The sequence below is a fragment of the Tursiops truncatus genome, chromosome X (genome assembly GCF_011762595.2).
Source record: "Tursiops truncatus isolate mTurTru1 chromosome X, mTurTru1.mat.Y, whole genome shotgun sequence".
In the NCBI taxonomy this organism is placed as follows: domain Eukaryota; kingdom Metazoa; phylum Chordata; class Mammalia; order Artiodactyla; family Delphinidae; genus Tursiops; species Tursiops truncatus.
In genome coordinates, this window is record NC_047055.1 from 117464555 (window position 1) to 117489528 (window position 24974).

The 24974-nt window shown below is 40.1% G+C and overlaps 1 protein-coding gene across 2 annotated transcripts in view; it reads right to left on the reverse strand.

Moving 5' to 3' along the window:
- GLRA2 (glycine receptor alpha 2) overlaps positions 1-24974 on the reverse strand; it is a 195031-nt gene that overhangs the window by 130045 nt on the left and 40012 nt on the right. Inside the window, exons 3-4 of one of the 2 annotated variants that reach the window (XM_019925660.3) lie at positions 22696-22763; positions 14472-14695 (exon numbers count right to left, since the gene is read on the reverse strand). In XM_019925660.3, the coding sequence (XP_019781219.1) occupies positions 14472-14695; positions 22696-22763 (292 nt within the window). Of the gene's footprint in view, positions 1-14471; positions 14696-22695; positions 22764-22858; positions 22927-24974 lie in introns of both variants that reach the window. The other variant, XM_019925662.3, reaches the window with a different exon arrangement.

Sequence of the window (24974 nt, forward strand, 5' to 3'; positions counted from 1 at the left end):
AATGTGAACTATTTTTATCCCCTTTACTCTGGCTCTCCATCTTTTTTGGGGGGTGTCTCACAGAATTAAGTATTTTTATTGAAAGTCAGATTTTTTGCTAGCAGACACTGCCTACAGCATGTCAGATTTGCTCTCCTCTTCCTCACCATCTAAAATATTAAGGCCATTGCGTGTGAAGGCGGTGAGCTGAGGCCACCCATCTTCCATTTGACTTTTCTTAAAGAACTCATTCCCTGAAGCATTGTCGCGCATCTCCCACTGTCACTGTGGCGACATGCATGCATTCAGGGCGCCCCTGCTCCTGTTTGCACAAAGGAAGGAATAAAGTTCCCTTATAGAGGCCCTACTTCTTTATAGAGAGTAAGAAGGCTGAGTGAACATTTTGATTTTAAAGGCAAAAGGATAAGACAAAGCACAGGAAGTCAGCTTCCACCCAAATCTCCCTCGCCTTCCTTACTACTCTCCTATTCAGTTCACCTTGCCATCAAACCAGCTCTTGGGTTTATACCTTATTTAAAGTTTAAAAGAATGATAGATGCAGACATTGTAAACTGAGTTAATGTTATACTTTTTTAAATCAAATATATTTTTAAATTTACTTATTTCTCTCCTACGCAAGGTTCTTCCCTTATGCAAGAACCACAAAGGCTACAACTCTCTCTTTTTCACCATCTAAAATAATGCCTTCAACAGATGAGGTATTCAGTAAACATTTGTTGAGCAAATGAATGAATCTTCGTCCTCAAGCTCTGTGGGAGAACTTAAGGCTTTTATTCAGCAGAAATGGGAAAAGACAGAGGATTTAGAAGAGAAGAAGGGTCCTCTGAGCCCACGGGGTGTTGCCAAATTCCCGGACTGGCAAAAGAAGCCAGAAAGCTGGCCTGCCCCTTTCTGTAAGTTGCTAGCATTTCTAGTGGGAACTAGAGATAAGGCAAATCAAGCTGAAAGAAAGCCCGGAAGCCCTGTCCACCTGTCCTTGAGCCTTGCTCAGGTAGCTGGGTCCACGGCCAGGACTGTTCTCCTATTGCTAGAAGCATGCGAACTAATCACTTAACTTTATAACGTCATGGCGGACAGGAGGTTCCTTGACTCACAAAGCAACTACTTGTTCATAAGGCACTCAGTATTAGAAGTGGAAGTCCATTCCCAGCAAAAGATTCTTGAGGGAAAAAAAGCCACTTGAGGAGAAAACGAATTTTCAGGTGGAATTACAAATTGTCATTAGGGATCTTCCTGCTTAAAGCAAAGATTGCCAGCATCCTCTTTTGAGAGAGTGAATTCTGACGGTTATAGTAGTCTGTCTTGTTTGGAAAGGAAGGGTAAGGGGATGCTTCTGTGTTTCAGGAAAAGCAAGAGTCTCAGGTATATTGCTGCTGTTCCTCTGTCAGAGACCATGCTTAGCACACTCTGTGTAGCACACTGCAAACCCTAGCAGTATACAGAAATATCAGAGGGGATAGAACCTGTGGTGTTCTTTTAGGATCAGAATACTTAATAAGGAAAGATAAAAATTCAAGTGATGTCAATAGTATTGATAATCATTCTCTGAGCACCTGCTGTAGGTCAGGTGCTCTCATTATTTTGCAGTCATGGAGTACCATCCCACGAGGCACACAGCATTCTCTGTCTTTGAGGTAAGCACATTGGAGCTCAGAGAGGTTAAGCCGTTTTCCCAAAGTCACAAAACCAGTAAGCAACCAAAGTTAGATTTGAACCCAACTTTAATTGATGTCAAAGTTTATTTATTATTTTCCACTCTACTACATTTCCTCCTTAGAAAAAGAATCTGTTATCATCCTCTTTTGTCTGTGAAGCTAGCAGAATAGGTTGTAGACCTTTCATTTTTTCTGCAGGCATCCAGGCTTCCCATGACTTTTCCTTTTAAAAACTCCTCCAGCCTCTCCTGGCCACCTCACAAAGGAGAAGCACCATTGACTGGGGATCCAGGGACCTGGGTGGTGGACCAGACTTACAGAGAAAGAGCAATTTGACCTTAACTAAATCTCTGGGCCTCATTCCTCACCCACAACCCCATCCTGCTCAAAATTTCTATGATTCTAAACTGTAAGTGACGGTGACCAGCATGAAGATTTCCTCTTATAGGTGAATTTCCACTCTTGAATATGATGAAAGCCTTAAGTCCAAATAATAATGCTTCTTAAAATTGGAACTTTCTGGTAGTCTGGGTATATAGGTGAGATATTTGTTGCCCCCATAGGGCTTTGTCATCCAACATCCTAGAATGCTGTCCACTCTTTCTCCAAGAACATTAGGACAGCCTTACTGTACAATGTAGGTCTGTTGACCCTTTCCTCTCAGGTGTACCTGGAAATCTCTAAACCATGTGACATTCTAATGTCAGGGAGATTTGACAGGATGCATCATGTATTGAACAAGAGTGTCCTCCTAACCTACCTAGACCTTAAATGAAATTATCGTGGAGCAAGTTAGAAGTCAAGTTAAATGTGCATCACTTATTTATTTTTTTTTAAAGATTTTTTTGACGTGGACCGTGTTTTAAAGTCTTTATTGAATTTGTTACAATATTGCTTCTGTTCTATGTTTTGGTTTTTTGGCCACGAGGCGTGTGGGATCTTAGCTCCCCAACCAGGGATCGAACCTGCACCCCTACATTAGAAGGCAAAGTCTTAAGCACTGGGCCACCAGGAAAGTCCCAGATGTGCATCATTTATACAACTCACACATATGGGGAGAGGGAGGGAAGAATTAGAGGAGTCATTGGATTAAAAGACCCCACCAGGCTGGTTGTCTGATCAAGATCTCCTTTAGCACCATGGGTTTCGAATTCTGGTGGGCGTAAGTGTCATCCGAAGGGCTTGGTAGGAATGCAGGTTCTCAGGCCCTCCTGAGAAGCAGCTCAGGTAAACTGATGCTGGTCTTGTGGAGCACATTTTAAGAAGCTCTACTTCAGCATGTCCCAAGGGAGGACTTTTATGTACTGTCCCTGTGATGGACTAAAAGGAGAAAAATTTGAAAGGGAAATAGGAAGGGATTGAGAAAGGGGGCTGTGATTTTTCAGTAGCTCTAGCACTGTCTTTGGAAAATATGACTTTCTACTTGAAACCAGGTCCGGCCAATGAGGCCCAAGTAGGCTTCTAAGTGATTGGACCGGGGGTAGTGAGCCAAGGGGGCTTCATCACGAGCCTCAGTCACCATGGAGTGGCATGCTGCTAAGGTCAAGGCAGTAATAACAAGGTCAGTTCACTGGCGCCAAGAATATGGTGGGTGTGGCTAGAAAACTGGGAACGCTGCTAAGAGGGGTGGAAGGTACAGCAGAGAGGAACCCAGACGAGATGCTCATTAACACACACGAGTGTGCAAAGGTGGACAGTGGAACTCTACTCAGGGCGCTGTCTCTGGTCTCTGACTAGAAAAACCAGCCGCCGAGAAATTTCAAAGGAAATTGGGGTGGTGGCTGCAACATTCACTGCATGGACCCCAACTAAAAATTTACAAAAGCTCCTGGTACTGAGCAGGGAGGAGGTCAGAGCGTGGAGGAAGACCAGCTCCAGGTTTTTAGTGAGGAGGGATTCGTGTTAAACAGAACTCCACCTGGGCTGTAACCTACTACATCCATTTAGCAATTCTTGGCAAGCATTTATTGAGCATCATACTTAACAGACACTTGAAATAAGTTTCTCTCTTGAAGGAGGTCGTAGTTTAACATTACTGAGATATTAATATATATGTGTCTATAGGTGTGTGTGTACATACATATATTCTTTCAGTGGAGTCTATCCCAATAGTTCTGCATTTATTATTCAACTTTTTAAAGTTGTTTTCAAATTCTCATTTAGAGAATCCTTCCAGATTATGTAAATCAGACATAGTTGAACTAAATCAAGTAAAAGGCTTTTCATTACTCCCTTGGGGCCTAAATAAGCGCTCACACTGATCGTGTAGAGCAGATAATCTGCCTTCCAGACCTAGATCCCGAGAGGGCCCTTTGGGTCTGTCAGGGAAGCATGACTTGCAATAATCATTTGATGATCCTGAATCAAATCAAGGTACCCGCGAAAGGATCTTTATCCACAGAGGACAAAAGTAATTGGTCCAAGCTTGGCTAGGCAGGCAAGGCATGAAATGTGGCTGTGCTTTTTTATATAAGTAAAGGTTGAAAATTCTTGGCTGCCAAGTATAATGAGCTAATAGACGTTTAGCTAAAGGCTTCCATGACTATTAAGATGCAAATCTAGGGAGAGTATGGTGTCTTAAGTACCGTTAGTCATTTCCTCCTTTGTCTATATGAGTTGATAGATTCTCAGGTTCCCTACCCATATCCCTGAGGGCAGACTTTGATACTGAGAGTATCAAACAGAAGGATGAACCTAGGTGGATAACAGGGCTCAGAACCCCGTGGCTAGGACACCAGGGAGAAATCATTTTTTCAGTATTGTCTAGGGCTGAAAGTAAACCCCAGGTTGGTCGTAAGCCGTGCAGTTAGAGTCTATCCCCTTAGTTAATTCCAAATAAATATAAAACCTGTTTTTCCATGTTGACCTTGGGATTTTCAGGAGATGAATGGCAACACTGCTGGTTCATCAGCTGTTCTACTCCTGTCCCCTGACTAAAATGCCAGTGGCTGACTAGGAAGGTCCATGTTTACCAAACATTAGAAAGGCATCACAGAAAATACCCATATGCATTGAGCACTACTAGCTGGGAAGGACAGAAATACAATATCTGCTCCCATCTGTGCCTGGTCCCTTCAGAAAATGTGCCCACATATGGTGGGCCCATGTTAATTAAGTCCAAATATGGATTGGATTCAACTTGGAGAGCGACTGATAAATCTGCAGCTAAAACTTTTCCAAATGTTTTGATATTTCCTGAACGAAAATGGTTTGAAGGTGGTGAATGGGAGAGGACTAAATGGAACATCATCAGAAAGAAGAGCTCAAATTATCAAAGAGTCATATAACCAATTCTGCCCACAGTTTAGTTACATTTTAAATTTCAGTCATTTCACAGCTAGTATTTATTTATACAACCAAATATTCATGAAGATAAAATGTTATTAGCCTGCACATTAAAATAATGACAACTGACTTGTCCACAGTCACTCTATTGCCTCAGTTCACAGCTATTTAATGGTGACACTGAGGTGAAAAAAGAGGGAATAGCACTGTATAGCAGTGTTTTATTTGGGATTATTTTCCTTTTGGTGAAAGAGAAAAAGAACAAGTGCTTGTGAACTGCAGATATGGTTTTAAGAAAACCAAAGTAACTTTTCATCTGCTGACAGCTGAGAGCAAAATTGTGTTACTTTGCTGGTATTTTGCCGCACTAAGACTTCTGCTGTGGTAACTGGCGGAGACTTGCTGGCCACTGTTTCTGGTGGCAAAGTTTGGAGAGAGAAAGAACGAAGTCTTGGTCAGATGGTAGGATGGTCCATTCTTGATTAGATAACACTTTGAAACCAAGCACAATTCCTTAGTTGACTCTTAACAAGCAGCTGAAGAGGGGGCCCAAGCCCTTAGCTGAAAAAACATGCAACTGTCACTTCTGCTAGGAGCGATATACCTCCCAAAGGAAGGAAACCCAAGGCACAGAGAGTAGTCATCTGCTTGGGACTCATGGAAGGTGAGTGGAGCCTGAGTGTAACAGGTACTGAGTAAGGAAATGTCCGTGTGTACGGATTAGGAAGAATGGGGAGAACTGTCTCGCCGCTCCCCTCCCCTTATTCTACAGCCAACCCAGGGTGATTATGACATTCACTGAACATTTATCGGGGACTGAGAAAAACTGCAGATCAAAGAAAAATTAAGTGACTTCTCGTGGTCACTTAGTAAGACTGGATTTGAACCCAAGTCCTCCTGAACTTCAGAACTGACATCTGCCCCACCCCCTTAGTGTTGTCTTTAATCTCTTAGCTCACTTGTTGCTTTCTTTCATCTAACTATTCATATTTAGCAAAATATCCCCACTAAAATGAAACATCGAATAAACATTTGTTCTGTTGTCCTTGGAAAGGGATGATCAATCCCATGTGGGACGGCCTTGCCCTGAGTGTGTGTCATGTTGTAGAACTTCACATAATTATATATGTCCTTAATTGTCTTTCAATGACTGTACGGTGATAAATGTTGTATCAGATGTTGGTTTGTAATTTTAAATGCCACGAGCAAGGATAGACTTATTGGAAAGACTGTTGAGCTTTGAGGATAGACGATTTTTTCCCATTTTAAAACAGAGTGTCTTTCCTTTGAATTATGTGCTATGAGAATGCACTAAAGTAATTCATGCGTTTCATAAGAGCCATGGTGATATTATTTGTGTTTATTTGGGGATTAATGCCATCCAGGGAGCCTTTGAAAAGCAGCACTGTGGACCAGGCAGAAGCCCATGTCAACATAAGTTGAGCAGGTTCACCAGGACCTTTGGCTTCCTGCCACAGGAAAAGTCAGGTGATTAATAATGGCAGACTAGCCCTCGAACTCTGTTGGCTCCAAGCTACCAGGTGATTTCCTTTAGTCTTATATATCCAGTTAATAATTATCCTAGCCAACCATCTTTTATAGTTGTCTGAAAGTATATAAACCCATAATTCACGAACACATTCTAAAATAATATCTCATGGATGCTCCTGCTGGTTGAATCAGAGGGTACAAATGATCTAATTTGCGATTGGGAAATTTCTCAGTAGGGAGCTCAGTGTTAAGTATTTGTCACGGTGTAAACTACACGTTGAGTATAAGGCTGCCTCTTAAACAACAGGTAGTCCAACCTTCCCTACCCCACTCCAAAATCAGTTCCTCTCCTCAGATGTTCAGTTTGGGAGGAAACGGTTCAAAGATCCCAAAGTAGTTTGAGATAGGCACCTTACAATTCAGAATCCCCTCTTGCTGGCTCCCAAACCCTAAGGGACATGAAGGACCCACTCTTATTTCCTCATCCAGAAGGAATTTTGTGGTTTGGGAAAGAGGAGATCATTTTGAGACTTATTAGAGACTTATGACGGAGCTAGAAGGAGCCTCAGACTTGATCTCATCTCCTGGTTCAATCTCATTTTATAGTAAGGAAACCGAAACTCAGAATAATAAACTGATGGCGTTAGAGAGGCTGATCTTTGAGCCTAGGGGATACAGTAAATGATGGAAGGAGGTGTGGCTCTCCTGATGCCCTAAGCTACCTTCTTGGTATTCTGTTCTTTGCGCCATCACCTTCAGAGCAAACTCTAATGAATGTTAATGCAGTGGAAAGTCACCTCCAAATGGAGAAAAACCTACTGGTTGCTATTGCTAGTCCAATCAGGCAAACAGTCAAGGAAAAGTGGTCATGCCACTTGCCATGTATTTCATTGCATAACCCCCTTTTTTTCCTTCAAACAAGGGTAAAATCCTTACTCTGTTGTGTTTGAACCAGTATTATGCCCTTGAGTGTATGTGTCTTTCTGAACCCAATCAGGAGCTCAGCAGAGCTTTCCAGCACTTTAAGAGTCTGTCATGTACAGAACACACTTTCTAGACTTTAATGCTTCTACCTTCAGACGCATCTTTTTTGAGGACCACTGTCCAAAAGTGCCCCCTCTGCACCACTTAGCTCAGCTCCTGCTGAAGCCACCGGCATATATGCATGCCAGCACCTCCCACCCTCCCAACCTTGCTTGCCCTAGGAAGAAGGGAATCGTGGTTTCCATGGCATTTTCCAGCACTTCTCTGAAGCCTCATTGCTTAATTCTGATGTGGGCGCTTATGTTACAGTCATTAATTACTGCATTAAGTCAAGTCCCAAAACTAATGAGGATTTGGACACAGATTTGGAAGATGAGAATGTAATTTTGCCTGGATTATAGGATATAAAGATAAACATGATCCAAATATGCACAGAGAGAAGAAATCACAGCTTTGCATAGCTGCCTTCTAATAGAAAATATGGGCTTACATGTCTCATCACAACTGAGAGTAAGATAATCAAAGTATCACCATTGGTAACATTTAGGCAGGTCTTAGTTCACTGTGCATTCTGTTTTCAGCTCTGACATCTAAATAAAGAATGTTCTTTTTTCCTATGCCATAAAAATCATTCTATAGCCAAAGTTAGAATCTTTGAAGTTCTTGCATCAGGCTGTAGGATGAGTCAAGGGTGGGAGGCTTTGTCAGAAAAGTTGGCCTTTTATGTGTGCGGATGGAGTTGGTCATTAGACAGGATTATTTGGGGAGCTCTGTTGGATGTCTGTCTAGAAATCTACACCCCACCTACTCTCAGTGGTGCCTGTAATCTATCATCAGAGGTAGAAGGCATGTCAATCCCCAAGAGTTCTCTATGACAACTCAGATACTACTGGGATGGTGGAACACTGAATCATCAACACCTGCAATTATGAACTGAATCAAAAGGAATTAACAAGTAAATCACCTCTAACACCATAAAGGAATAAGTTTCAGGTCAGATAAAGTTTGATGATGAGGGGCTCAGATGTCTTGATGATGCGGGGTGCTGTTGTAGAGGATCAATCCCATAACTATTTATTGTTTGGAGAACTCTGTGCAGTTGGCAGGTAGCATAGGGCCCCTAGGTACCTGGTCAGTAAAATAAAAGACACTGAAGGCAAACAATAATGTCTGGAGATCGTGAGGATCTATCCTGGTCAGTTTACTCTTCATCTTAGAGACTGGGACAGAAAGCACAATCATGAAATTACAAGAAGATACCAAGGGCCCTAGAGTACAGGGCAATGCCACTTTGGACTGTCTATGCATATAGCATATAGTGTATTCTACTAAAGTTAACCAAATCATCTCTTTTTGAAAGCTGAGGAAATAGAGGTTCAGGGAGAGAACAAATTTTCCCTAGGTCACACAGCTAGTTCTGAGGCCAGAGACCCTAGCCCAAGGGTGTTTGACTCTAAAACCCCAGTCTAGGGCTTCCCTGGTGGCGCAGCGGTTGAGAGGCCGCCTGCCGATGCAGGGGACACGGGTTCGTGCCCTGGTCCGGGAAGATCCCACATGCCGCGGAGCCGCTGGGCCCGTGAGCCATGGGCGCTGAGCCTGCGTGTCCGGAGCCTGTGCTCCGCAACGGGAGAGGCCACAGCGGTGAGAGGCCCGCGTACCGCAAAAAAAATAAATTAATTAATTAAAAAAAAAGTAAAACCCCAGTCTACTATAGTATCAGAAGGAACCAGGATAACATTCAACATCATAAGGTTCAGAGTAGGCGCTCTGAACCATACAGCGAACTGAAAACTGCAAGATGAAGAACATCTTGGTGCTGATTCTACACACTGTAAAATTAAACCAGCAGCATAGTTTTGGTGACTAAACATATGTCCACTAACTCTGGTGGGATGAAAATGTATTTCATTTTCAAAAATGAAACAAAAACAGTGAGGTAATCCCTCCATCCTTCTAAAAATGGTAGCCATTTGTTTATCATGTTAACAAATGTGGGAAAAAGTGACTGATTTAAGTTGTAGCAAATATGATTTAAGTTATATAAGGAGGAGTTTCTGCACAATGTTCGAGTAACTTATTATAAGATCCAAGGAGAGAATATAAAATCTCCTTCTCTGAAGGTCTTTAAAAATAGAATAAGTTCTCAACAGGTTGTCTGAAGGTAAGGAGTTGACTTAATAACTTTAATGGGTCTTTTCAGCCCTTTGATCCCTGGGATAGTAAAAGTTTTCAGAAAGTAGATATGCTATATAAGCTATACATGCTGTATAAAACTATCAAATGAGCTTCCTATTTGAAGGTCAATTGTGGCATCTTGAATTTAAAGTCTTTTTAGACATTTGCGAAATTTTAAGATACTTTATATTCTCATCTTAAATCTTACCTTCTTCCTCCACTAGTCCTTTGAAAACTGAGTCCCCAAAAGGTTGGTTCGAAAATGACATGTGTTTGGTATTGTATTTGTTTGTGTCTTTGGATTTGAGTTGGAGTAAATGAAGAATTAATGTGGGGTAGGAGATGATAGCTCTGAAATAGAAGTCAAGAGCTTTGATTCTTGTCCTAGCTTTCCTATTTATGGGCTCCATTATTTTAGCTCATTTAACTTTTTAAAGAAGTCACTTCCTCATCAGTAAAACAAGGATATTTTGCCCTGTAATACCTTCAATTAAAAAAAAAATCTTATGCTTCTATAAAAGTCAGAGTTTTGGCGGAGAAGTCTCAGACGCAGTGGGAAGTAAGGGAAGAAAACAAATATTAGCAAAGACATTGTGGACATATGAGACCAGCTGCTTCTCTTTAAAAATGCTTACCCTCGAGCTTCCCTGGTGGCGCAGTGGTTGAGAGTCCGCCTGCCGATGCAGGGGACGCGAGTTCGTACCCCTGTCCGGGAGGATCCCACGTGCCGCAGAGCGGCTGGGCCCGTGAGCCATGAGCCTGCGCGTCCGGAGCCTGTGCTCCACAACGGGAGAGGCCACAACAGTGAGAGGCCCGCGTACCGCAAAAAACAAAAAACAAAATAAAAAAAAAAAACACAAAAAAACAAAAATGCTCACCCTCTCCTTTTCTCTTTCATATTGCATACCATAGGTCATGATGCCCTGACTTCTACTACAATTCATTATATTCAATTCAGTAAATATTGTTTGAGCACTAATATGTATTATACCCAAGGCTCACCTCGTTATTCCACTGTGGATTCAGGCCTTTTAAAGTAATATGAATTTAGAATTTGACTGTCTCTGAAGAGGGTATACAAAGCAAGATGTGTGTCCTTGTTTACACTTTGGTCAAAAATGGTCAATACTTAATGGGGTGGGTCAACAAAAAACATGAAAACAGAGTAAGATCAAACATATGACGGAAGTGAATAATTAAAAAAGTAATCAGAGGATAAGTGGACAGAAATAGATTTGACATCTTCATCATCAGAGACTATGTCCTGCATCACTGGATAGAAATTTTCTAACACTGAGCTAAGACCTTTGGTTCCTATTTAAAAGATTTGTTTAAATTTTACTCAGGTGCCTCAGGTGTTTGAATCTGCAGGACGTGTATGGATTTCCGGTCTATTGTCAGTCCCTTTTTTAAATCTTGGTCTTCTGGCAAACAGATATATTACCTCTTGGGGAGTGTGACCTTGCTTGTTATGAAGTCAGTGGGCTGCAGAGTTCTCTGTGTTCTGTTTGGCCATCAAAGCCTTGGGCTTTGGTTTCCATGCAGAGTTAATTCTACCTCTGCTCCTACAGAGCTGAGAAAGCATAGAACTTTTCCTGGCTGAAACGCTACCATCCATTTGCTTTAGGTTTTAGGAAAATTCAAATACAAAACATAACCATAGAACATTATTCTTCTAACGTGGCCCAGTGTTGAAGTAATTATTAAAATGTGTCAGGTGGAGGCAATTCATGAGTTTATCTTTGGTACTTCTGTTGTATGCCTCCCTTCTATCTTTCTTAACTCTCTTCGTCCTATCTGATTTTTCCGCTCAGGCATCCAACATGCTCTCTGTCACTATTCTTCACAGACATTAAACCTACTATCAGAAAGAAAATTTCGTATCAGCTCTTTATGGCTTAGTATGAATTGAGGATAGCGTTTTCCCTCTCCTGGGGGTATTTGCATTGTGAACCTTAGAGTTGAGGGAAAGTCCTTCCTAATGGAATGTCAGCAAGGACTTTCCAGCACCTTTAAGACACCAAAAACTGTACTTTAAACTTGAGTTGGACCTGCAGCTGGGCCTATATTAGCACTAATTCTTCCTTATCCTCTAGTTAAATTGAGTCCAGTGACTCAAGTAAACAGGAGTGTGGGTGCCGACCCCAAAATTCTAACAATATTTGAGTCACAGAATTCGTTTGCAAAGTTAGAGCCACTTTTCTTTTCCTTGTTCCCTATTTATCCCTACTACTCAATTTATCTTATGTCTGCCTGCCTTGTTAGACTGGAGCCCTTCCAGGACAGAGACCACATTTTACTCACCTCTGGATCTCTAGGCCCAGCACCGTGTCTGGCTCATTGAAAACCCTTCCAGGCAAGTAATTAGATTCCTGCAATTCAAATCTGCCAGGAGCTGTGTTTCCCTAAAATGGCATAAGATGCCCAGTTCTCCTGCACCAGGGGTCTTTCCCCTGATTTCATAGAATACCCACAGCGAAGGAAAAGTCTAAACCAGCCTGCCACAGGACAAACTCTACCCAACCCAAAACAATTGTGGGGTATTTCAGAGCCTACTGGGAACCAGAGGTAGAAGAATTGCCTCTGGATCGAGTCTCGGGGACATTCTATTCTTCATGGTTCTAGAATGGAAGGGCCTTTATAGAACAGAAGGAAAAAAAAAAAAAAACCCTGGTTTTATTTCGGCAGTGCATGATGCCAGGTATTTACTAGAGCAACTGCCACCCAAGGCCCAGAGGGTTAGCTGGAGCAGCTGATACCCTGTGCTGCTTTTTATAACTCTCCTTCCCAGCACCATGCTCTATATATGTCCCATTTCATCAGGTCACATCAACTTAGGTTGTGCCCAATACTGCATCTTACACCAAATGCATCACCATGTGGAATATTCTGTGTTTCCTTAAAAATTTTTATAAAAATAAATGTAAAGTTTCTTAAAAATAAAGTGGGGGAAGTTTCCCTGGTTCTTTGTGGAAGCGGTGACTGCCACTTTTTACAAATGAGCAGCCTCTTTCCTTCCAAAAGACATTGCAGCTATCTGCCACCAGCAAGCTGTGAAATTACTAGGTTAAGAATGGAATCTACAGTACAGACCTAAATTGTATATAGAGTTGTGAAATGCAGTTTTGGTGGTGGTGAGTCTGCAAACTTGTGAAAATCATTTGCAAAGACACTAGCTGCCTCTTTTTTTTGTTGTTGGTAATAAGATTGGAGAGAAAGGGGGAATTCTCTAAAGAATCTTTAACATGTCAATATTTATTCAATGTATTTGATTTCTCTCATATACAATACACTGTCTTGGCCCTTTGGGAGGGGTTACAAAAGATGAAAAATCCGAATATCTTGGCTTTAAAGAGCTTATTATTTAGAAAGAATGTTAACTTAAAAATGCAAACAGCCATCATTTCATTTATTGAGAACATACTCTGTGTCATGAACTGTGGCAAGTATTTTTATTTACTCTATATCAGGGGTTGGCAAACTATGGCCAAAGAGCTAAATCTAGTCCACCACCTGTTTTTGTAAATAAAGTTTTATTGAAACATGGCCACACCTAATTGTTTGAGTATTGTTTATGGCTGTTTTGTGCTATAATGGCAGAGTTGAGTCGCTCTGAGAGAGTTGAGACAGTCTGACTGGCAAAGCTAAAATACTTTCCATCTGCCCTTTACAGAAAATATTTGCTGACCTCTGCTGTATATAATTCATTCTCACAAGAATACTCTGAGTTAAATATGGTGTTTCCCATTTTCCAATTAAGGTAACTGAAGGTTATAGCTTATGTAACTTAGTAAGTGGCAAAGCTTCAGTTTAATTCTAGGTTTGTCTGATTCCAAAAGTCTATGCTCTTATGCTATATTTGTGTACAGAAGTAGCCAAAATATGGGATAGGAAGAAGTCAGAGACTTACAGATTCACAGAGAAACTATTATGAGAGTTCCTAAAAGGGAGTGATTATTTTGATTGTAGGGTGGTATTCTGGAGAATATTCTGGAGAAGATCATATTTGAATAAAAAAGCAAAAATGCATCTATCCCAAGCTCAAGCCCAAGAAATGTTAACAGATCAAGATCACATGTTTAGTTAGAAGTAGATCTGGGATTAGAACCAGTTTTCCATTCACTGAGCTCAAAGTATGCTGTCAGTGACGATACTGAGCCATTGAATCTTTGTGTGTGTGTGTGTGTGTGTGTGTGTGTTTAAATGCTATAGAATGGCATAATTATTTGAAATGAGAATTTGTATGTTATGCTCAGTGGTAATTGAACTAAAGGGCCTGCACTTCCTTTATTGAACCAATCAAAAACATATTTATGGGGCTTCCCTGGTGGCGCAGTGATTGAGAATCTGCCTGCCAATGCAAGGGACACGGGTTCGGGACGATCCCATATGCCATGGAGCAACTAAGCCCGTGAGCCACAACTACTGAGCCTGCGCTCTAGAGCCCGCAAGCCACAACTACTGAGCCTGCACACCTAGAGCCCGTGCTTTGCAACAAGAGAAGCCACCGCAATGAGAAGTCCGCACACTGCAAAGAAGAGTACCCCTGGCTCACTGCAACTAGAGAAAGCCCGTGCACAGCACCGAAGACCCAACGCAGCCAAAAATAAATAAATAAAATAAACAAATAAATAAAAACATATTTGTGCAGATATTTATATGATACCATCACCTACCCACCATCCAACCAAATATATTTTGGTTATGGAGAATTACACTTCTGAGACCATGGGAACCACTGGCACTCTCACCAACTTTAAGTTTAAATAATAAGAGACCACAAAGGATAATATTTATATACATCTTGCCCTGCAGAATCATGCAGCTCTAGGTCAGGAGAAAAATGGAGAAGGGAGCAGCGGGCAGCCGAAGGAAGCTTACCTGATACTGTAGAGCACTTTGCCATTTTTTGAAATGCGAAGCAACTTGTTGTCAGTGGTGACATCATGGAAGTTGGCCCCCTTCTCATTGGCAAAGAACAAATCTGGTTTCCAAATGGAGTCCAGCATCGATGGGTCCAAGTCCAGAGAATCATCAGGGTACTCGCTATAAGCCAGCCGTGAATCATTCCACTGTTGTCTCAGAAAAATATTCACTCGGTAGTCCTACAGAAACGCCATGCGTAAGCGTTACTTCTTGCCCACTCTGGCATATTTTCCCCTCACTCTTCTGCCTGATTCGATGCATGCAGTGTTGGTATCTGAGTAAACCCAGCTGTGTATATCTTGGTCAAGATAAACCACTCAATTCTATTAGGAGTGGGAACAGAGACAAGAAGGAAAGAAGACTTGACCAAAGCAGAACACTAATGGAACAAGTTGAGCTGGTTGAATTTTTGTTTCACTTAATCGTTCTGGGAGGAAATAATACTAACTCAATCTGATTTTGCTGTAGAAAAAGGTAATGATAAGTACAGGAGTCAGTCTGTGATAGCAGATTGTCAAATAAAACCTATTCATTTTCCAAATCAGAAATGACATGATCTCTATTTTCAATCTGCTCAGATGCTCTGGGCAGAAGAAAACCCACTCTGTAATTTTGGTAGTAGAAATCTTATCATAAAACTCTGACATGATGGGCCAATATTTTTTAAATTCATCAACATAAATATTAAGATGGTTCATGTTGACAAGATAATTCCCTTACAGCTACTTACTTTTGAAATTCTTAAATATTTTATCATTTCTCTGAATGGGTTGTATCTACAGTAGTCAACTGGAGATTTCAAAACAGAAATCTTTTTCATGTTTTCCTAATCTGAGCACCTTTTGATAAAGGTGTTCCTCCCTGTGGGAGCCTCAGGTACACCCTGTCATTCCCACTTGGCATGGGAATTTTCTTCTGTGCTAATGAATCAGCTTGGGACAGTAACTTCTCTTCAGAGGATTTCTACGCAAAGGTCTTTAGGTTCATGGAAACTGTTGCTTCGCTTGACAGAGCAGACCCAATAAAGGCTTCAACAGTATTCCCTAGTCAAGCAGGACTATGGTTCAGAGCTAACAGTGGTCCACATCTGCCACTGTGGTCATTTAGGGTGATATATACTCATCCCATTTTACTCTCTTTCCTTTACCTTTTTCACCTTCATTTGCTTTGTTTCCACATCTTTGTTTGGGCACCTGGATTTTGAGTCATTGTTTACTTTTCTCTAACAGTGACCAACATGTCCTTGGTTTGCCTGAGAACTTTCCCATTTTAGCCTCAGGTAAAAATGAAATTTTCAGGGAACCCACTCAGTCCTAGGCAAAACTCAGATGGTTGGTTACTCTATAAGGTACAATGGAGACCACCTCGGGTTGGTCGGTTTTGGTTAATCCCTTTAGAGCCAAAAGAAAATCTGTAAGTAAGTTATAAAGATCAGGGTGTATGGAAGAGAGCTTCAAATCCAGTTCCTTCTGCTTATTACTAAACTCTCCAAATTCCCATGACTTTCCCCCCCAAATACAGCCATCCTGATGATCAGGCTGGTAGAGTATTTTGGAAGTGGCAGTTCTTAGAAAGAGTGCCCACTGTGGGTTTAAAGAATGCTAATAATCAAGTAGTTACTAACTTCTGAAAATCAGTCATCAGAACCCAGCTTATTAGGAAAAGCTGAAATATTAAAAGAAATAACTGTACGTTTCCTTGTTGTACAACATAAGGACTTTCTGACTTGGAAAATTTTATCAGCTGACTTTTATTTGGGATTATACCAGGCTTGCACAGCAAATTCCCAGACCTAAGAGGGTGCTGTTGTGAGGCCAGCCAGGCTTCCATCCCATTCTGTTTGCTCACTGGCTGCCCCCTCCTTCCATGAGTGAGCCAAGAGGATGGCAGAACCTCAAAGTTCTCCCCATCACATATTTTGCATTTTGGGGATTGTCCAAAGAGACCAGAGGGTAGTAACTGGAAAGAGATTATCAGTTCAGTGTTTCATTGGCAATAGGAGTGACTGGAACCTTTGGAGTTTTGTGTGAGTAAAGAGTGGGAATGTGTGATTTGTAGAAAATCAAAAGAGGGGCTATTGAAAATATAATAATCCAATTTGCGTATAAATAGGCACTGGATAGATCAACTGTGAGATTTTCTTAAGGTTTCCTGAAGGAAAAAGATGCAGTGTCTTCACTGTGTGACATCTACCCCTTTTATTTCCCTTAGGGTGGGAACCAATTATCCTTCATAAAATTTTGTGTGTGGGGGTCTATGAGCTTGTTTCAGTAGGAAAGAAGAGGACGTCATCTCTTAGCCAATTCTGGAGGTAGAAGAACTCTAAGTACAAGAAGTAATGACAGCTGGAAATAACAGAGGTGAATGGGTTAAATTTCTTAGGCCATTGGGAGGCCATTGAGGCCCCCCACCCAGGAAGGAAACATAAAATGGGAGAGTCCATGAGACGCCAGATAGCGAGCACTGGGCGGCAGAATCACCAGGACAACATCATTGCAGTCCTCCTTTGAACCTGAGAATGATTTAAAGATGCATTTTGAGAGCCTCTAGAGAATATTACATTGGTGACATACAATATGAAAACATTGACCTTTTTAAAAAAAATCTCAATATAAAATTTCCCAGCTAATGTATTAATACATCTTTTTAAAAAGTCTTTCCCACAAGTATTCTTCTCCAGTGTTTCCTGCTTTTCTATTTTGAATTTTATCTATTTAAAATAATAAAATAGGTTCTCCCAATATCAGAACTTTAAAAAGAGCACTGAATCTATCTTATCACAATAGAACCATTAAATATCTAACAGTTAATTTAAAATAAATTAATTAGCCTATTCATAAGCAAGAATAAGTGGAAAAGTTAGAGGAGAAAATACATTTTACTCCACAATGACAGGAATTATATGAAACAAGACTTTTATTAGATATTTTGGGAGTGTTTGTTCTTTATAATGTATAGGAATTAAAATTTTCCATAATTTTTTTCATGATGCTATACATTATTCCAAAATAAATGGCAACCCTTAAAACCTTTAAGAATAGAAAAGGGCGCCCAAGGATATAGAGAAGTAGATAGCCAAAGAAAAGATTTTCCGGGGCTGTGCCTCTGTAATTCTTTCAGTTCACTATCATTTTCAATGTAGGGTACAAATTTGATGCATGATTTATCTGTGCATCACCTCTGTTTATTTACAGATAGGTTTATTCTCTCAAGATATTCCAAACCACAGGAGATAGTTATATTGCTCTGTAGCCTTTCTTTGTCTTTATTTTTGCTTCTAGGTTTAATGAAATATTAAAGAAGTAAATATTAAGAGACATGCTTAAGTGTAGACTGAATTTTCTTTTATACTGCCTTCTCTCTCCAGAGACAGATTCTACTTCAAATAAATGACGTATTTCCTTGTATTAAAATTTGTTTTCCTATGATTGACTCTCTGGGTACTAGATTAGGTAATAGAAAAATTCAAATTAAAAAGTGTGTGTGTATGTATATATTATATATATATGTGTATATATATGTGTATGTGTGCACATGTGTATGTGTGTAAATACATACACATATCTTTTATTTTTTCAAAAGCTATGTGTAAGTCATAGAATCTTTATTATATTCTTAGCACAGTTAATACAAGTACCTATATTCCATACTATTATTTCATATCAAATTTAGAATTTCTAAAGTTTTACTTTTCTTGGTACCTTCTAATTCTATGCCCATTGCCACAAAGATTGTTTCCTTAAATTGAATTATTTTGTTACTATTATATTTAGTGTAGCATTTGTACATAGAGATTGCCACTCTGTCTCATAAATATTGTTATTAAACTTTACTGCTCTCTTTTTATTTTTATAGGTATATATTTTTCAATCCAGTTATGTTATAAAGTTATTATAGACAAACATATGCTTTGTGGATTTCCCACAGACCTATATGGCACTTCAGTTTTAACTTCTAGCTACACTGCAGTGAAGTTTTCATCATCTTGAGTCTGTGCTAGCTTTGAATATGGGAAGTTAGCTTTGAATTTGAAATTATGGGAGGCGGGGCAGTTGCTTTATGATGAATCCAGGTTTTAACATTGCATTGTTAATTTAGAGACCAAGGACACCTTATATCTCAGATTAACAAAATGTTAGGTAGATTCTTGGTTCTCCCTTAAAAATTCAGAAATAAGGAATGTAGCTACCTGCTATTCCTGGTAAGTTAGCATCTCTTTATGAGTTGCTTATGCACCTATAGAATGAAAGGTCTGTAATGTCATTCCAGCAGTTACAGCGTAGCCTGCATTCTCCTAAGGGACTGTCTACACCTTATCCAGTTCTTTAGGAAAGTGATTTCAGATCGGAGATAAAACAACTCTTCACCCTGTAGCGGTAACCAGCAGAGCATGTGGAATTTGGGGAAGAGTTTGGGGAGCTGGAATCATATTCTGGAGATGCTCTCCAAGTGGACACGTTTTGTACACCTTCAGCTCTTTCTACCCCCTTCCCCCTATTGCAGTCTCTCAATATTAAATGAGGAAAGGGTCTGAGTCTGCTGCTGTAGCATGGGGAGTGTTCCAGCACCCATAGGTCCAAATCACAGTCTATTCACCCACATCCTTCCAGGCAGTCATTTGGAAGCTTTGAGGAGACTATCTCTTCTCCATTTTCTGATGGCCTTGGGGACAACCTTGGGGACAGCTGTGTGCAGATGGCATGCAAATACTCTTGACCTTTACTGACATTATCGATATTCCCAAACTATGCCTTTATAGTAGGAAGGAGGCGGTTGCAAATACACTCCTCATCCTGTAAATTCACTTGCCATCACTAGCTAAAGGAAAAGGGGAAAGAAAGAAAAGGAAATGGTAAACTGACGTTCCAAAACCGAAAGATAACCTGTCTCATCATACATCCCTTACTGGTCTTCTGAGTCTTTTGGAATCATAAGGAAAAAAAAAAAATTGTTCCACTGAATACTTTTAACACAGGGTCAGCTAGTAATGAACGTCACCAGATCCCTGTGACTCTTAATGAACAGAAGTACATGTTTTGAAATAATGTGCATGACCATAATGATCCATAAAAATATTCCTTAGAATAACACAAATATATTGTCCTGTGAGCACAGTCTTTAAACACTAACATACCAAAGGAGTAAGAGGCAATACTGTGTCTGTAAGTGAGCCTAATTTTTGTGGGCAGTTAGTACCAACAGTAATTTAGTGGGATTTCATCAAACATAAGAGGGCAGACTGGATAGAACCAAAAGAAAGTCATATCACATTCTTAAAACAGATAATTATTGCCTCTTATTTAGAAACAAACATCCAAACTAAATCCTTCAATAATGCTGTCAAGGGTTGTGGGATAAGAGTGGGACATGAGGGAAGAGAGGGAAATCAACATGCTCAGAAACTCAGAATTCTGAGACATTCTTGGAAAAAAATCATTCCAGAAAACATAGAGAAAGCAAAACTATTATCCCCCCCATAGCACTAATCAACGTCCTCAATGACTACATATATTACTGTGCATAAAACCTAAAGGTCTGATGTCTTGACTCCAACTAAAGACAGTTCAAGGAAGAATCTGTTTCTGTTTAACTTTTTTGACCATTTTTTTGAGTCACATTTTGTGAGAATGTTCGTGGATGGTAGAATCTCAGGGTTTTGGTAAGGGAAGCTCAGGCTGTGATGACACTCTGTGGGTACATCAGGTAGGTCCCCAGGCAGGGCCTAAGGGGTCTGGGAAAGTAAGACCTTTTCAAGGTGGAGCAATTCTCATGTTCTTATGAGCCCCTGAATAATGTCCATTTTAAATAGTGATGCCTTAGATCCCGGAGTTGGCAACCTATGGCCTGTGGGCCAAATTTGGCCATAGCCTGTGTTTATAAGTAGTTTTTTTTTGGAGTATAGCCACACCCATTTGCTTACTATTGTTTATGGCTTCTTTTATGCCAAAAGGGCAGAATTAAGTAGTTGTGACAGAGACTGTCTGGTCCTCAAAGTCTTAAGTCTTTACCGTCTGGCTTTTTAGAGAAAAATGTTTGCCAGTCCCTACCCTACATGACATGATTTATTCTTTGATTTAAGCATGGTGGAGTTTCAAAAAACATTTTTTTTTAGTTTCACACAAAAGCCATAATTGAAGAAAATAAAAGATATTTTTAAAAGCCAAATTCAGTTTGTCATTACATCAGAAGCCAAGAAATAAAATAAAAGAAGCACAATACACATCATTCTTCTGGTCATGCGATTCAGTACGTCTCATACAGCAGAATAGACAGGCCGTTGATATTACACTTGGACAATGATTTCCAAATTTTTGCGTAGGAAACATGTCAAAGGACACCTTAATAAGTGGCCAAGAAGCACCTAAGCAGCCCATTTGTTAAACACCTTCAGTAGCTCTTAAAGACACAGGAAAACAAGGATATCCATCGTTTCCATTTTCATCTCCTTAAATATTTAGCTTTTTCTTGCATTAATGAACACTGGAAAGGTGCACATTTACATTTTTGATTGAGGGTAAAAGGCAATAAGGAGATTTAATCAAAGCAACTTAAGGGTCTAATTAAAGCAATCAGCGTTAGGTCGTGCAAATATTGTCATTGAATGCCATCGTGTAAAGCTGGTGATAGTGATTTGGGCGGCTGGAAGATTTGCCCCTCTGTTACCAGGATAAAACCAGGAGGGGAGAGACAGAAACTGAATGCCAAGTACAGAGTTGGAGTCTTCTTTCCATGTTCAGCTTTTCTTATGAGTCATTTAATAACCCTATCAAAACTATCCTGGTTGGGTAAAATTCTTAATGCACTACATACTGTCAAAGCCCCGAAAGTCTCGTTTCTGGACAATGCTGTGTCAGAATAATATTAAAACGGGTAGTGGAGTTGCATTATGTCTGACTTGCCAGTGGAAAGGAGTGATAAGAGGTAAATTATTCTTTTATAACATTAAGGACACCAAAAAGTACAGTAATTTGTTAAACGCAATCCTGGTAGCCTAAAAGAGAATTCATAAACACAGGGGAACACTATTTTTTACTTCTCAATGGCATTATGCTCATTATTTCACTTCTTGAGTGTTTCTAGGACATCGGCCACCATAGTAGTATAGTCACGCTCAACTATAGTTTATTTCGGTCTCATTCAATAATATGACTGTATACTTTACATAGTACTGAAAATTTGAACCAGCCAATTGACTTAGGACTTAAATTGTATGGGGGCCAAGAAAATGTTTTACCCAAAATGTAATCTCCACACAATAGCCTAGCACTGTAAGCCTACTTATCTAATAGGCTGTGTCACAGGCAACAACACCATCTTGACATTGATAAGGAATCTTGGTGGATTTTACAGTATCTGAGATCTTTTTCATGTATGTGAAACATGTCTGCACTTAGAGTGTGATGGTTTTTTATTAGTTTTTTATGTTTATGTTTTTTTTTTTTTGGAAAAGCCATGCATGTGATGTAATTGCTTTGGACTTGGAACAACTTTCTATTGCCACCAAATTGTGTGTGTGTGTGTGTGTTCATTGTAAGGTCAGCTCCTTGGCGTGTATCTTAAATCAGTGGTCCCCAACCTTTTTGGCGCCAGGGACCAGTTTCGAGGAAGACAGTTTTTCCATGGAGTGGGGGCGGGGCGGGGGGGAGGGGGATGGTTGGGTGGTTCAGGTGGTAATGCGGGCGATGGGGAGCGGCAGATGAAGCTTCGCTCGCTAGCCCGCCACTCACCTCCTGCAGTGCGGACAGGTTCCTAACAGGCCTCGGACCGGTAACAATGTGAGGCCCGGGGGGGAGGGGGGGTTGGGGACCCCTGTCTTAAATGTAGCATGTCTGAGGCTTGATTATGTTAAAACTTCCTATTATATGAAAAATATCTCCCAAACTTTGAAATTTGTATTTCTGAAACATTGGAGATGCAAATATTTAAATATCCTTAACTGTAAACCATGCTTAATACTGATAATTCTACCTAAATCTAACCGAACACCATGTGTTTCCAGAATTTCTCTGGCATGATGGATAAAAGATTATTGAATTTTAAATAAATAACTAATTGTTTTCTAGAGGTGAATGAACTTGGAAATTGGCACTCAGTAAATGTCCTACAAATATACAACAGTACTCTTTGATTGCATATCCCATTCCTTCACACGATGGCTTCAGTGCTCAGTCCCACTCACCATTGTAGTTTCTGCTATTGACCCAAAGCTGTTGATAAATATGTTGCAGGTAACATTTACAGGAGGCCCTGCAAGTTGAACAATAAATAGAAAATTTGACAGGTTGTGTTCATGGCATAATCAAGTCACGTTTTTCTCTTGCCAGTGGCGTTGTAGCACTTACCATGGTGGTTTCTGTGACTGATCCAAAACTGTTGATAAAAATATTGCAAGTAACGTTTACTGGAGGACCTGCAGAACGCAATAAGAATGTTGCAATAGACATTGAAGCAAAAATACAGCTCCATCAACATCTGTGCAAATGACTAGAGATGTAAACAAAATTAAAATGATGGTGAGATTGCAAAAAAAAAAAAAAGTTTTACCCAGAGAGGTTAACAGTGATAGCATTCCCACTAGCATTTCCAATAATGACAGTTATGCAGTAACTTACCCTGAAGAGTTTTGGATTTGGAAAATATAAGCTGAAGACTATTAAACGGAATTCATTGTCAATAGTTGCTATCAAAATTGCCTTTCGGGTGGGTGGCTTTCTTTGACCTTAGGCTCATCAACATTGTAGATGTCAACAGTAGGCGCCCATGGTGATGAAATAGCCCACGTTTATGAGTTCAAATGGAGCTGCGTTTTGAACTGTGGATGGGTCAGGAATATCCACCTCCTTTCATGTGATACCCTTTAAATCAGTGGATCTAGTTTGATTCTCTTGATACCTCTGAATTTACCCTATTCCTTCTTTATATCCTGTGACCCCCCCAATGAAAAATGATGCACAGAAATACAAAATCAAAGAAAATCAGCTCATCTTAAGAACCAAACACAGCAGTGTCACTTAATGTCCAGATTGTCGCCTCAGTAAATATACTGTAAAGAAAGATTTATTAATCCTAAATGTGCTACTTTTTCCTCCAGAGACGGAGGGACTAACTCTCTTTCCTCTTGCCCTTTGTCTCTCATCCAAGCACTAACCAGGCCTGACTCTGCTTAGCTTCAGAGATCAGGTATAATCAGGCGTGTTCAAGGGGTATGGCCACAGACTCTTTGCCCTTTGACAACAGATAAATCACTTCCTGATGATTTCCGGTTTCATGTTATGCTGAGCAATATGTTTATTGCCCTCATGTAGTTTCCCCATAATGCTTTCTGAGATAAGAAATGGCTCATACTGCCATGAACTGTCTATTCACTCACTGCTTTCCCCTGTGGAAATTTGTCTCTTTTCACTTGACAAAGGCTCAGCAACCTGGTGCAAGGTACACCCCAGTTGGCTCAGTACCCAACAAGCCAGTAGGATCTGAATGAGGAGGAGTTTGACTTGAGGCCTCCCTCAAAGGCTGGTAGTAAAACACAGCTGTGGCCACACTTGAGCGCCATGTTTTTACTTCTACAAGTCCACGTTGAGTTCTCAAAATGAGGAAAGGAAAAGGACTCAACAGCTAATGGACTCCCCCAGGCAAGGACTTTTGGTAAAAGAAGGAGCAAGGAGTTTGGGTAAAAGAGATGTATTGAGCTGTTTTTCTTTTTAACATAACTAACTTTTCTGTTTTTAATGAAAATGTGTTTATTTTTTAAGAAGTGTTTGCAGGCGTGGAATCATAGGCACCACCATATTACCAAAGCATTTTCAGCCTGCATCTTTGAAATATTCCATCTTTTAGTTCATCCCTCTGTTATTCAGTATCTGCCAACTTGACTTCCTCTCCATGGTCACTTCCTACTCTACTTGATTTTGTTTTTCTGTTTCGGTTACTCAAAACAAACAAAACTAAGCAAAACGAAAACCAAAAAGAGTCTCTTTCTTGGTCATAGAATTTTATTCTATAACAAATATATTCTTCTGCTAATAAGAAATAAATTAGACAAGGTAGAGGCACGTCATGAGAAATTATGTATCTTTGCTTTTTTTTCCTCTCTTCACAAGAAAATATTTCCTTTTAGATGGTCCAATTCAGGATGGAAAACTTTCATGAATTTTTATATGCAAGGTAGAAAATGAATGATGTGGGAAAAGAAACAGGAAAGAGAGAAATGTCATCTTAACAGGAAGAATTTGAAAATCCAAATGTAGTTTGTCTCGTACTGTACATTATCTGATTGTCTGGACTCCCCACCTGGCTTGAAACCAGTTAGAAGGCTGGGTCCTACCATCATATATCTGTTTCTAACGTTCCCAGTAAATGACAGTGTGAGTGTATTGCTAGAATTCAAAATATTTTTTAAGCCACCACATATTGACACACTGTACTAAGCACATTAAAAAAATTACCTAGTTTAATCCT